At 42.2% G+C, this 15416-nt stretch overlaps 1 protein-coding gene across 1 annotated transcript; it reads right to left on the bottom strand.

The window, feature by feature from the left end:
* Positions 1-12788: 12788 nt before the first annotated feature.
* CPN20 (chaperonin 20) lies at positions 12789-15114 on the bottom strand. The gene is made up of 5 exons (XM_087683807.1): positions 14797-15114; positions 14053-14232; positions 13472-13627; positions 13272-13349; positions 12789-13176 (listed from the first exon to the last, which is right to left on the bottom strand). The coding sequence occupies exons 1-5, from the start codon at positions 14962-14964 to the stop codon at positions 13003-13005; spliced, it is 756 nt and encodes a 251-aa protein (XP_087539933.1). The 5' UTR covers positions 14965-15114; the 3' UTR covers positions 12789-13002.
* Positions 15115-15416: the final 302 nt, after the last annotated feature.

Genomic DNA, 15416 nt, shown 5'->3' with positions numbered 1-15416 from the left:
GGCTGATTGTGCGGACCTTAAAGGGCCCGAGACCTTTGAATTTCATCTTTTGTTTGTGTCCTTTAACTGAATAGAGGATCACTAGGTCTCCCGGCTCAAACTCTCGTTGCTTGACGTGTTTGTCAAACCAGCTTTTGCGTCTAGCTTTCTCACAGATAAGCGCATGGGTGGCTAGGAGACGCACCTCTGATAGGCGTTCTAGCTCGACTAAGCATTGCGTCCATGCCTCCCTCCCCTCCCATCGTTCTTGTAGTGCTATTCGCAGGCTAGGGACGAAGAATTCTAATGGAAGAATAGCTTCGGTCCCATAGGTTAGCCTAAAAGGCGTTTGTCCGATGGCCGTCTTATAAGCTGTTCGGTAGGCCCACAGGGCTGCCATCAACTTGTTATCCCAGTCACTTCGTGAGGCCGAGAACACTTTGGTCAGGACAGTGATGAGAATTTTGTTGGTTGACTCAGCCTGGCTGTTAGCCTGAGGGTAGTATGGTGAGGATTTGCGATGGATGATGAGGAAGGTGGATAGGAGATGGGCTATCACCTCGTTGATGAAGTGCGTTCCCTGGTTGCTAACCAATTCGATGGGGCAACCAAAACATGAGATTACTTGTTCCCATAAAAACTTGGCAGTCGTCCTAGAGTCATTTTTTCGTGTGGCCCTCGCCTCCGCCCATTTGGTGAGGTAGTCCGTGGTCATCACGATGTATCTAGCCTGTGAATATTGCGCCGCGGGGCTGATGGGTCCTATGAAGTCAATTCCCCACTTTTCGAAAGGTTGGCGCGCGATGACCGGGGTTAACTCCATCTGATCTTTACGGACCGGGACCCTTGTCCGTTGGCACTCGTCGCAATGTTTGACAAATTGTGAGGCATCACGGAAGAGCGTGGGCCACCATAGCTGGGACTGCAACACCTTCCGTGCTGTAGTATCCCCACTAAAGTGTCCTCCTGCAATACCGTTGTGCGCCTCTGAGAGCACATCGTGCATCTCATGCTCACATATGCATCTACGTAGCAGACCGTCTTGCCCCAGCCTATAGAGCTGGCCTGCAATCAACTGATAGGGCTGGATCTTTAGGATTAATCGCCTAAGCCATGCCCGTTCTATTGGTCGTTCGGGTAGCCCATGCTCGAGTACTTGGACTATGTCGTCTGCCCAGTATGGTGTCAGGTCGGCCCTGAATAGGTCTTTTTCGCCGGATATGCGGAATAAGTGGCTGTCTGGTAATTAGTCCACTATGCCTTGTCCAGCAGCTTCTCCTGTGGGTACTCGGGACAGATGGTCAGCCATGTAGTGTTGTCTTCCCTTCCGTACTACCACTGAGAAGTCGAATTCTAGGAGCAGGAGAAGCCATCGGGCTATACGTCCTGTAGCACAAGGTTTGTTGACTAGATAGAGCAGGGCTTGATGGTCTACAAAGAAGGTGAAGGGGGTGGCTAGCAGGTAATGCTGGAACTTCTTCACAGTGAATACCATGGCTAATCCCTCCCTTTCCATTGTTGAATAATTCATCTCCATTTCAGTGAGCTGCCTGCTCGCAAAACTCACTGGGTAATCTAAGTTATGCTCACCAGGTTGGCACAGCACTACCCCTACGACGAACTTAGAGGCGTCGATGTATACGTGGAATGACGTGGTCCAATCTGGGGGTCGTAGGATAGGTGCCATTGTTAGGGCTTTTTTCAGTTCCTCGTAGGCTCGTTGGCAGGCTTCAGTCCACTCGAAGGCAATTAGCAGCTTGTACAATGGCCTAGCGATCAGCGCGTAGTTTAGTACAAACCGCCGGTAGTATCCTGTGTGACCTAAGAAGCATTGAACTCCCCTATAATTACTTGGGGGTGGGAGGTCCACGATAACCTTGACCTTTGAGAAGTCCGTGGCAATGCCGTTCTTGGATACCACATGTCCCAAGATGCAACCGTGCTTTACCCAAAACTGACATTTCAGGGGGTTGAGAGAGAGGGGGTATAAACGACACCATTCAAAGACCGCGCGGAGTTTTTCGAGATGTTGGTTCCAGGCCGAATGGACACACAGGTCATCGACGAAGACCTCTAACTCCTTGCGAAGCATGTCCTTGAATATGGTGCACATGAGGCGTTGAAAGGTGGCGGGGGCATTGGTTAGCCCGAATGGCATGACCACATAGGCAAAGACGCCCCATTCAGTGGCGAAGGCGGTCTTGTGCCTATCCGCAGGGTGCACCTGCACCTGATTGTATCCCAAGAAGCCATCCAGGAAACTGTAGGCTTCCTTACCTACCACCCTCTTAAGCATGTGCTCGGTGTACGGTAAGGGGTAGTTGTCTCTCTTTGTCGCTGCGTTTACTTTCTTGTAATTGACGCACACTCGAATCTTGCCGTTTTTCTTCATCACAATGACTATGGGTGACACCCAATCCGTGTGCTCAATTTCGTAAATGAATCCGGCTCGCATCAACTTGTCAATTTCCTCCTTGACAGCATGGGTGTGCTTTGGATTCATGGGGTATGGTCGCTGCTTGACCGGCGTTGCATCCGTTGTCATGGGTATGTTGTGAGTCACAACACTCGGATCTACCCCTCGTAGCTCATCTAAAGACCAAGCAAACACATCTCGGTACTCCCGTAAAAGAGTGATGAGGCTGGATTCTTCCTCCGTGGTCAGGTCCTCGGCAATGAACACTGGTCGGGGTGTTTCTTGTTCCAGGGCTAGGTTTATTTCCTTGACCTTGGCTGGTCCTTCGATGGGTTCGCGGGTTTGCCCTTGGCGCTTGGCACTTAGCAGAACCACCACCCTGTCCCCTCTTTTGAATTTCGAAAAGCGCTTAGGGAGGTCTTGTGGCTTCCTTTGCTCCTCCGATCGCACATTGTCGGGACGCTCTACTTCATTCTGCCGTAACCGTCGGCGCCTCAGGTGGATGGGTAAGTCTCCCCTGGTGCGTCTAGTCATGGGTGGCCTAGGGATTTCTGGGTCATCCTCTAAAGTAACTTTAGATTCAGAGTCGAATTCCCCATTTTCACTAGGGGAGGTGGTCTCCCCTGGCGGCCGCAGTTCGGATGGCGACTCGGTTCTAAGCATGGCTGCCGTTTTTGGTTGGGTCAGGCCGGCCTGCTTAAAATCCACAGCTCCCATCTGTTCCAACCAAGCACGATCGCATTTTGCACACATGACTCCTTGGTCCAGTCTAAGGGCCGGCCTCGGCTGCGGTTTTGCATCTACTCGGATTTGCTCAATCTCTCGCCCTTCGGTGTCATATTCTACGGTGTCCATCTCACCCTCACTTCCTTCATTGAAGGGTTGGCAATCTTCGTATTCGTCGCCGGAATTCGCCTCGTTGGACTGCTCATCGTCCCCCAAGGCCTACTCTGCCTCATTTTGTTGGTCGGGGATCAATGCCCAGTTGTATCTGAGATTTAGTTCGTGCACTCTGGTCCACTTCCATTCGGGTTCCTCCAAGAGGTCTTGGAGCGGCTTGAGATTGGCGACTGTGTTGCGTGCCAGTCGGTCCGTTAGGTGCCTAGTATTCCCTGGAGTTTTTTCCTGTTGGTTGGTACTTGGGAGGCGACAGGCTTAGGCCGGTCATGGAGGCTTGCTGCCATCATGTAGATAGGTGCAGGCTGTGTTTCTCTTGGCTTGCCAACTGTTTTGACAGCCTGCTCATACGCTTCATGATCTGAGAATGGCAGATCAAGTGTAGCGAGAACGTGCATCCAATCCCGCTCGTCCTCTGGGCAGGAGATATACTTCGTCAAGGACCCATAGGGTTCCTTGCTCTGGGTGGTTCCCTTGAGTAGAGTAGAGATGGCATCCAGGTCGACTGGTGAGGTCTTCCAAGTGTCCATCTCTATTCTCACAGAGTCAGTTCGGTTGCCCAGGAAGATCAGGTTGTTACCCCAGTCTTCGATAACTCTGGCATTGCGCATCCAGTGTCGACCCAATAAGACATCATAGTCCACTCCCTTCATGACGATTGTTGAGATGACAAGCTCAACACATGTGGACATTGATGATGGACCGCCTGGTTAGATGGGTCCACACGTCTACACTTAGCACGTCGGTGGTCATTATGACTCTCACATGGCCACTGACTCACTACTTATTATATTCAGGTTGTTACACCTATTTACAGCTGGCATAGTTATAGCGCCAGTCGACTAGTGTAGTCGGTTATGTATTGTTTGACTTAGTAGGCCACTTTCCTTTTATCTTGTATCTTATCTATACTTTGTGTACATTGTGAAGTGTGTAAAAGAAGAAGAAGAAATCAGCAAGAAAACGTTTTGGCCTCCATCTCTCTTCTTGTCTCTTGAGTGAGCTTCTCCTTGTGCATTCTGTGTGTGTTCGGCGCAGCATCTTGAGCAATCCCCTCCACCACGCGATTCTTGACATGGTATCAGAGCCGCACCACTGAGAGAGGCTGATTTCGAAGGTTGAAGAAAAGGGGAAGAAGCAAGGTTCGAGCAAGCAAGCCATGGGTAAGAAGCTCTCCCATCCTTCCACTCTTTCTCTTGGATAGTGCCTGTGGAGGCACCGGAAGCAGGGCAGAGCAAAAATCTCAGATTGCAGTGAGATTTGGTGTGCGCGAAGAGCACTGTATATTCTGCAGGTAAGCCCTTTAGGGCTAGCCCGCAGTTATTTTGGGCATTTGAGGCCGTTTCAGGGCCCATTTTAGAGCCGCAAGTTGCGGACAACAGTTTTAGGGTACGCTGTGACTTCAGCTGTATCAACCGACCGTGGGTGCGCAGGTTACAGATTTCAGATCTGTAAGATTAAAGGTGTTTAACAGTGAGTAAACACGAGGTTTATCTGCAAACAAGTTACAGATTGCATGTATTGTTGAGCAGACAGTGAAAAAGGCTGTCTAGTGTATTGATGTGCACTACAGGTCGAGGATTGCAGAAGATTTGCTTGCTGTTTGGTATTATTCTTGTGATAATGGCAGAGAATAGTGGAAGCCCCATCATTGAGAAGCTTGACAAGAACAACTACCCTTCATGGAAGTTCCGTGTCACGAACTTTCTTATTGGAAAAGGCCTCTACGAGTTCGTTTCAGGTGAAGAAAAGGAGCCGGAGGTGAGTGATTTTTCCAACTGCAGAAGAGATAAAGGCACGAAAGGAATGGAATGCAAAAGACAAGAAGGTCATGTATTGGTTGTCTGCAGTAATTGACAATAATATGTTGGGACACATTAGAAATGCAGAGAATGCATATGCAGCTTGGACCATACTTGAAAGTATGTTTTCTGTAAATACAAAGGCACGAAAGATTCAACTCAAGCAAGAGTTGAATACATTGAAGAAAGGGAAGATGTCTATCAATGAGTATGCATTGAAGGTACGAAGCATTGCAGATGCATTGGCAGCGATTGATGCAATGCCCGATGATGATGATTTGGTGTCGTCTACCTTGGGTGGACTTAACAATGAAAAGGCTTGGAAGTCTTTTGTAACTTCCGTATATGTCAGAAAGCCATTTCCAGATTTTGATGAGTTGGTCTCTCTAATGATCACTGAAGAAATCAACATGCAGAGTGAGACATAAGTTGGAATGTGTAGGCCGTTTTCCCTATTTTCTCTGGCATTGTGAATAAACCACTATATCTAGGAGATAGCTTTGGACATCTTGTTAAATGGTTTTAGATTGCTCAGGTACCCCTAGATAAACCTACTCTGTTTAAACACTAGTGGTCTATGTAAGGCAGCATAAGCTTTGGCTCTCTTGTGTCTTCCTAATGTTGGATTGTGCAAATTTTAATGTTTCATGTGTATTCTCTATGAAATCATTAGCTACATGAATTCTCTCCTTTTCAAATCTAGATACACAAGTCTTCTATGTGGGTCAACATGAATGGACTATATTTGTTGAAAGAGGTTTTAGTGCTCTTATATGCAAACTCTACTATAAGTATTCTTCCCAAATAGTTTGCCTTTACTTGTATATACATGAAGCATATCATCTAGGATTTGGTTAACACTCTTAGTTCGTCCATAAGGTTGTAGATGATTCACCATACTCGTGCTAAGTCTTGTGTCCAACCTTCTAATAGTCATTTTGGTTAGAATTATTTGTAATTACGCATGCAAAGTTGTGCCCCTTATGTGTCCTAGATGACTTGAGAATGAATTTTGTAGATACACTTTTCCTTTTGTTTAATGTATTCTAGAAGATGAAGAAGTCCTCCCATATTTGACCTTACTATTAAGTGCTATGCACTAGGATTATCTTGAAGCTTAGAGAATATTCATCATTGTTGAGGCTTGAATTTATAGTAGCACCTTAGTCTTTTACCTCACTATATGTAAATATCCTTAAAATATCATGAGATTAGGAAGTTATGAGCAATGTTTGCATCCACAATTGTTGTTTGTATAAGGATATATGGAAAACTACTATGGAACAAGATCTCTTGATGTTCTTTGATCTTTGTGTTTCTCTATTATTTTGTGTAGTGGTTCTTTTATTTCAATGTACTCTTTATAACTTCATTGACGATTTGATGTAATTCCTCATTTGAAACTTAGAGAAGGCTCGTCATTATTGAGGCTTGAATTGATACTAGCAGCTTAGTCTTGTATCTCACTATATGTAAATATCCTTAAAATGTCATGAGATTAGGAAGTTATGAGCAATGTAGGATGTATCCATGATTGTTGTTTGTATAAGGATATATGGAAAACTACTATGAAACAAGATCTCTTGATGTTCTTTGATCTTTGTGTTTCTCTATTATTTTGTGTAGTAGTTCTTTAAGTTCAATGTATACTTTATAACTTGACAATTTAATCTAATTCCTCATTTGGATTTGCAATTTTCTTGCAATGAATTTGTAGCCCTTTTAGTATTTTGATGTTAGATTTAGTTGTAACACTTTGACGATTGTGCACATGATGACTTGTACATCTAGCTTTATTACCTAGCAAAAATGATAGTGCTTGACGGTTGAATTATGAAATTCCTACAAACCCTAAAGCCAGTGGTATATGCTGTTGAGCATGATGATGCTTATTAGCGGGATGTTTTACCTTCTTGTTTATATGTTAGACAATTACCCTCATCCTTCCAATGTTATTTTGACTAGAAGCAAGTCTAGAGAGTTGAGGGTTTGAAGTAAATATAAATGCCAAAAAGTTGCAGCTCAAGTCAAAGTTGAACCAAGTAAAAAGAGAGAACCTATCCATTAATGATTATGCCTTGAAGATCAAGAGCATTATGGAAGCTCTTGGATCTATAAGTATGATAGTTAATGATGATGATATTGTGCATGCATGCTCAAATGGACTTGGAGATGAATACAAGAGCTTCAAGTCATCTATGAATACGATGGATGATATCCCTAATTTTGCAAACTTGATTTCTATATTGATCCTTGAGGAGAAGAACCTTGGCTTGGATTCATCTTATTCCCAAAGCAAGAACAAATCTGAATAGGTGGTTTACTCTACTAGCATAGAGGTAGAGATCATGGTGGCAAAGGCCAAGGTGGTGGTCGTGGTTAAGGTTATGATGCACATCAAAATAGAGAAGGGTAGTCCCGAGAAAGGGAAGTCAAAGAGGGCAAGTTGCAAATTCTAATAGGCAATAAATTTTGGTCATAGCAGAGAGTGATGGCCTTGTGGTAAAAAAATGCCATATTTCTAAAGATTGCTTCAAAAATAAGGTTGAAGTTAGAAATGAAAAAAAAGCAGCACAGTAACTATACACCCACTAAAAACAATGATGACAAACGTGAATGGTTATTTGTTATGCAACACTTTACGAATACTATGATTGTTGATGGTTTATCAAAGAATTATGTATGGTATGTAAATTTAGGTGGCTCTAACAATATGACTTCTCATGAAGAGTGGTTTAGAGAGATGTGCAATCCAAAGTCTTCGAGCTATGTGGAGACAGGACAAAACAACTCACCCCATTACTCATGTTGAAAATATTCCTTTGAATATACAAGATGGCAAAACTAAGTACTTGGTTGATATACTGCATATACCAAATATTACAAAAAATTTAGTTTCTATTAATTGTCAGATGGTAGAACATGGATTGCATGTTCGTTTCACATCTAATGGTTGTTATGTAGAATATCTAAAAAATGATTGCAGGTTGATCGCAAGAGGAAAACACACTGGCAAATTGTTTACTCTTAATGTAAATCTGCTTGAAATGGATGCTGCCATGTTTGTATAAGGTTCAAGTGTTGTGGTTGATATTGAAATTTGACAAAAGAGAATTGGTCATATGAATGTGCAACGGATGAAAGACATGCTATCAAAATAGATTGTGGATAGCTTGTCTAAGTTTAGAGTTGATGGGATGCACAAAGTATGTGAAGCATGTCAACTTGGAAAGCAAGCAAGGCACACGTTTCCACATGAAAAGCATGTATATACGAAGCCACTTGAATTGGTACATTTTGATGTATGGGTCCTACAAAGACTATAACTTTAAGTGATTGCATGTATTATATTTCCTTCATTGATGATCATACTCACAAAGTATGGGTTTATTTCATGTGTGAGAAAAGTGAGGTGTTTACTCGCTTTAAAAGCTTTAAGGCTTTAGTTGAGAAGGAGACAGGGCTACATATTAAATGCCTAAGGTCGGATGGAGAGGGAGAATATCTCTCCAATGAGTTTTCTAATTTTTTGCAAATAAATGGTATACAAAGATAGTATACATGTAGATATACTCCGGAGCAAAATGGAGTTGCTAAGCAAAAAAATAAGCATATTATACGGATGGCTCATGCATTGATGTCAGAAAGAAACTTGCCTCATTACTATTGGGCTGAAGCAATTGCTATTGTTATATACATTATGAACACGACACCCACTGTTGTTGCACATGGTTATGATACCCGAATAGAAGTTTACATGCAGAAAGACAAATCTGTCCCATCTTAAGGTATTTGGATGTATTTTTGTTGGATATTCTCTTGAGCAAAAGGAATATAGATGATACAACCCTATTACACGTGAGTTGAGAGTTAGAAAGTATGTTTTTTTTAATGAAATGAGTAGCTAGTATAGTAATGTGCAGAATGCAGTTGGGATTCATGAGCATGAGAGTGTGGTTGTGCAGAAAACAACTCAACAATCATATACATTGAGTGGATGACAAGAGTCTCCTAATTATGATTATGTTAATAAACCTTGAAGTGGCACATTGAGGTCACATGTTACTCCACCAAGTACATCACAGATGTCAAGAAAAGGCAAAGAGAAGGTTGGGAACTCACCTATTGTGACGAATGTATCATCAAGTTTCTCTCATGTTAATGCTAATTCAAATGGCTCTGAGCAAGGCTCTGAGCAGAGCTTGGATGAGGAGTTTGGAATTCTATCTATAAAAACACCTAGTGTGTGAAAGGCACAAGAGGATAATAGGTCTATGCAAGTCGAGTGAGAAAGTCAACGCAACAATTGATATATGATAGCTATGTAGCTCATCATTATGTGTACATGACTAAGGTTGTGAAGAGTGTAGAACCCACTTGTTTTGAGGATGCAGTGGATAATGAGTATTGGGATCATGTTATGGATGAAGAAATGGCTGCACTTATGGATAATGACACGTGGGAGGTAGTGCCCTTACCTGAAGGCAAGAAAGCTATTGGTTGCAAATCGGTTTATAAGGTCAAGCATAAATCAAATGGATCTATTGAGTGCTATAAGGCATGGCTGGTTGCCAAAGGGTATGTGCACACTCATGGTATTGATTATGAAATATTTGCTCCAATGGCTAAAATGGCCACTATGAGGGCTATCATAGTAGTGGTTGTATCAATAGGTTGGATCATGTATCAAATGGATGTTAAGAATATATTCTTACAAGGGGAGTTGCAAGGGGAAGTTTATGTGGAACAGCCACCTGGTTATGTGAATGAGAATCATTCAGATTACGTATGCATGCTTCGTCAAGCCTTGTATAGTTGCAATTACAACATGTGAGGTAGCTTGGTTACACAAGCTACTTGGTAATTTGGGGATGCATGTGGATAAAAAGGCTATTATCTATTGTGATAACTTTAGCAACATCCAATTGGCTAGGAACCCAATCTATCATGCATGGACCAAACACATAGATGTCCATTATCATTTGGCTAAAAACCCAATCTATCATGTACGGACTAAGCATATAGAGATCTATTACCATTTCATTCAGAAGCGGATTCTAGCAAGTGACATTAACTTGGTTTACATTAACACAAGAACCAATCCGTTGATATCTTTACCAAGGCCTTGGAAGTTGAAGGCTTCGATGTTGCAAGACTACACTTGGAGTTCACAAGCTCATGCTGAGGTCGAGGAATATTGAGATGTTAAGCTCTACATGAGCTAGCATCCACTACATGCCTTGGTGATGTGGTGCAATATTATTCATTGGTGTGTCAAGTGACTGACATGAGGATATGCCAATGATTCTATAACTAGACTACACCCACACAGTTCATCCTTATTTATAGCACACTTATTGTGCCACCTCTACCTTCCTAGCAAGTCACACTTAGTGACTTCGTGTACATACAATGTAATACTTTCATAGTAGCCTTTTGTGATGTTGTAGACTTAGTTATTTTGTGTGAAAGAATAAGAAAGAAGAAGGTTTCAACCCTCTCTCTTTGTGTTCTCGTCTCCATTGATTTTATGTGTATATGTTACTCTCGAGTCCAAGCTCTCTTTTCAAAGTCCAACACAATCCTTCCATGCATGTCAATTTGTTAAAGCAATAATCAACATGGCACAAAGAAACATATCTGGAGCTACGACCTTACATTTGTTATGAAGTATACATGTACAAGTTCAAAGAGACAACTAACAGCACAAATAAGTTGTATGTGACCAAGGACTAAAACCTCTTGAAATTCACAACTCAAGCCAATGAATGCGTAAGCTGGTGATCCAGTTGCAAAAGCAACCCCAAGGGCAAGAACCATAAGTGGATGAATGGAAATATGCATACACACTTGCTTTCCACATAACTTTCTTCACTTCTCTATTAAAACCCAACTTATGATGAATCGGACCAATAATGAGCATGTCTTCATCTCACTCATCTTCAATGCTCTACAAAAGTCCCAATCATGACAAAACGCTCAAGCAAGGACAACTCTTGGTGCATATGTGAGCTGGGACAACCCTCAATTCTATGGAGTTCTATAAGATTCTAGAGCATTCTAGAAGATATCTACATCATTGCTTAAATCATATGCATGCCATGCCACGTGTACGTGTCGACACATGTACATCATGCCATGTGACATTGTAAGAATGTGTTACCCTTAACCTCCTCCTTGAGCTTCATGGAACCAAGGGCTATTCCAACTTGATGTGACATTGTAAGTATGTGTTACCCTTGACCTCCTAGATCTTCATGGAACCAAGGGCTATTCCAACTATTATACGAACCAAAGGCTACCCTTGCTTGAGAATCCGTTACACTAATCATAGTTCAAACCAACATCAACAAGCCTATGTTTTTCACTTATTGGACTGGACCAATGTTCCATTCATTGAAAAGCTCTACATGGCAAATACTAATAGCCTTTGTCATTTTTAAACTTTTGAAATACATGACAAACTAAGTTTATGGCAAATACATGTCTTGTCAAAAACAAAATCAACTAAAAATCAACCATAATCCACAATTTCGTTCAAAAACAAAATTATCACCCATCAACGGCATTATCCTTACTCTAACAAAATAAGACCCAATTCAATTTCCTCCAAATAAATCAACTCATCCACTATCAGGTTTGTCAACTCACAAGTATTCACCTAAATAAGTTATGCTACAATATGCCCCCCTTCCAATCTTTTGTTGACAAGAATTGTCTAGAAATGAGCACAATGCCCTACATCCAAGCACTTCCTGAAATAGATCCATAAGTCGACAATCAAATAGGGGTTGATGCTACTACTAACTTTCCTTTCAAAAGAGAAAAATCCCACTTTTGACCGTGTGGCAAAATAAAGCAAAGCCTCAAATTATCACTGCTTTGACTATTGTAAACAATGTGGGAGTTAACATAGCTACTAACTTCCTTCTAAATAAAAACACCCTTTTTATGACGACTCTCAAACTAGTCAAATAGCTAGCTATCCCTTTCAATCACCATTTACAAGTATCTCATCAATTTTTTCAATGAATCACACATTGCCCCAATGTGGTCCCTCACAAGTCTAAACCTTCCAACTCCGAGAGATTTGAAACCTCCCACACCTCTCGATATGACCCAAATGAAGTCTACCTTAACAAGCCTTCCACATGCAAAGAAGCGAAGTGAGGGGAACAACTCCAGCATAATTTTCTAGAAATAAAATTGTGTGCTTTTTGGTTTGAGGGGCCAAATGCCCACTACTTGGTTTAGCATTTGCCCTTGTCTACTCTCTGGTTCCTCTCATTGTGCAAGCTCCAAAATTTCATGTCATGAGTTGCTAATCCTTGACCAGCCCACCAGACCTGATAATGCTAGCAGCAATAGAACAATCAAGATTAGAAGTATTAAGAGCAGCAACAAGGTATTTCAGCATCATCCAACTTTCTAGGGAACAAGCATTTCCATTCCTCCTCAAGGGCACTAATGAACTCAGACCTTGCAAGCACATGTACATATATCTCTGTATTAATTATGCCGGAGAAATCACCTAGCAACTAAGCAAAGCAAACAAACACACCTGACATTTTTTCAATTCCCTGAATAAGTATCAATTATGTAATTCCAATATGAATTCCATACTTTCTTCTGTAATGTTTTATTTTCCTCAACACAGACTTTTCTTTCATTGATGAAACGATGACAAAAGCATAGGTCAAAAAAAATTTCATACCCTTGATAAGTCAGGAGGTCACTGTTTTGGACTAGACTTTCTTCACTTCTTGTACAAAATTAAATTGCAGTAAATTTTACAAATCACTGCTAGTCTGGAAATTTCCAGGTATCGCCTTTATGATCTCACTCAACTTTCATTGTGAAAGCTAACCTGAGCCGCAGAGAACAGGCTGGATATATGAATTGGTATAACTATGACAGCACTGCCAATACATCTGCAGCTTTCAAGACAACAACTTGAGTGCCATCCTTGGATTTAAAATCACTCCCAGCATACTTAGAATACATCACTGTGCTTCCTGGAGTGAGCTCCAGAGGCTTCCGGACACCATCCTCCCCATAGGCTCCAGGTCCTACAGCTTTGATCTGCCAAAGATTGTTCCATGAGAAAACCCTTCAGCATCCATTTGTGTTTGAAACGTGCAATTTTTAGATCAACTATTAAAGGACTCCTTACATACCATCCCAATTACTGGTTTTTCCTTTGCACTATCAGTTAGTAAAACCCCTCCTGCAGTTTTGTCCTCAGCTTCAGCTACCTGCACACACAAAACTAATAAACCATAACCCTAGTCTGTAGGAACCAACAATTAATCTACACAGCAAGAATTTGCAGTTCAAATATAACTTTGAACCCGAGTCCGCACATTAATTTTCATACCTGAATAAGTACCCTGTCATTTAGGGGCTGAAGATCTTTTACATCATCAGTTTCTAGAATACCCGCAATGTCATCTTCTTTGAGTAGCAAATGGCTTACACCATTCAGCTCAATCTCTGTACCAGCATACTTCGAATATACTATATTCTTTCCACTCTGCAAGTAAAAGGAGAACCCGTTAATCATCAGCATAAACCAGATAAGTGCAGAGACTCAAGTTGACTTAAGTCAACTGCACAACTGGGAGGTTGGAGGGCATTTATTTGCCCCTTAACCCATACAGCAAATACAACAAGCACTAAACACCATTCTTCGTCCAACCCAACCATACTAAAACCTTATGTTCACATCAGTTGGTGATTTCATGCCTTCAATTTGGCATGTGGTTGATACATTAAACACTTGTGCATTCACATTAGAAGACAGGCAGTAAGGTCAGGCCATACCCCCCCCCCTCCCTTTACAATCCCCTTCTCTCTTTGAATGCAAAACCAAGAAGCTTTTGTCCAACTGCAGAGGTGTAAGAGGGCAACAATAAACACGTCCATTCAAAATACAAGAGGCATGAGGATAAGAAGAACCTGAATCCCAATCTCCACTTTCTTGTCTCCAACTGTCCGTCCCTCACCTACTGCCACCACTTCACCTCCCTGAGGTTTCGACACTGCTGTGGAAGGTAATAGTATACCTCCAGTAGTTTTTTCCTCCACTGACTGGATCTTTACAAGTACCCTGTCTCCCAAAGGCTTCAGAGTTGTAAACTGCAAAGTCATATTACTTATTAGCCCCATTGACTTAGCAAACAATTCCTCTAATTAGCACTGATTGGTATGATCTGGCATGGACTTGTCAGGCCTACAAACCTGGTAAATTGAACAGAAACTGGACAATGTCGGCATCAGACAACCCTAGAACACACATTTGCCCTAAATATCAACGTGGAACATTGTCCAACGCAATCCAAAGATAATCTCTTTGCACCAAGTTTGACTTAGATAAATGCTTAACAAGCACGTGCCTTAGATTCTACTTCAAAGAAAAATATAGAAAACTGAGCAGCGTTCGCCTCACTACAAAGCGGATAATCAGGCGAGATGAACCAGATCACACAAATGGCAGAGCTTTAAAAATGCAACGATTCATCTGCACAAAACACAGAGACAAAAAATGCAACCATTTTCCTGGCATGACCTTAACAGAAAAATCCCTTCCGTAACCATCAGAAAGTTGCAGATGCGCAAGGGAAGATTCAGAAACATCCTGCGAACAACTATTCACAAACAGATAGAAAACATCATTCACACATGGATAGATGGCGAACATACCTTAGAAGCCACAGCTGTGGCAGCTCTGACAGAGACACTGCGCAAGGGCGTCGGACGCGCAGGGAGGGCCATTCTCCGAGCAGAAGAGACGAGCTGCCGGCCGAAGAGAGGATTGGCCTGTGCGGCCTGAAAGGTAGACGGAGCTCCCAGCTGCATCGTGCAAGCCATGTATCCTTCTTCTCCTGCTTCTTCTTCTTCTTCAAGCACAGGACCTTCGGAAGATTTTCGACGATACAGGCAAGCTCACAGATATGGTTTCTATGGCCAAATGAAGTATTAAGGGAACATATACACTCAACTTTCAAGAACACACACCCGGACAAAACTAACGAGTCTGTGACCTTCTCTTTCTTCCAGCCTCTAGAACATTCCATGGTACTCTTTTACAGCCCATTCACGCGAGGGTTTTGTATACCAGTTGACCTAGGCATTAGGGTTGACGGATAAATTTTGGGATGAGCAATCACTTATATAAGAATCATTTGACCGAGGCATTAGGGTTGGTTGATTAGCTTTGGAATGAACAATCATTTGACCCAGGCATTAGCGTGGTTGGATTAACTTTGGCATAACGATTATTTGACCGAGGCATCAGGGTTGCTGAATTTACTTTGGAATGA

This window comes from Lygodium microphyllum, chromosome 8 (genome assembly GCF_053477565.2).
Source record: "Lygodium microphyllum isolate KBCC chromosome 8, Lygodium_microphyllum_v1.1.10, whole genome shotgun sequence".
NCBI lineage: Eukaryota > Viridiplantae > Streptophyta > Polypodiopsida > Schizaeales > Lygodiaceae > Lygodium > Lygodium microphyllum.
Note: the sequence above shows the minus strand (reverse complement) of the source record. Positions and strands in the feature narration are given on the sequence as shown.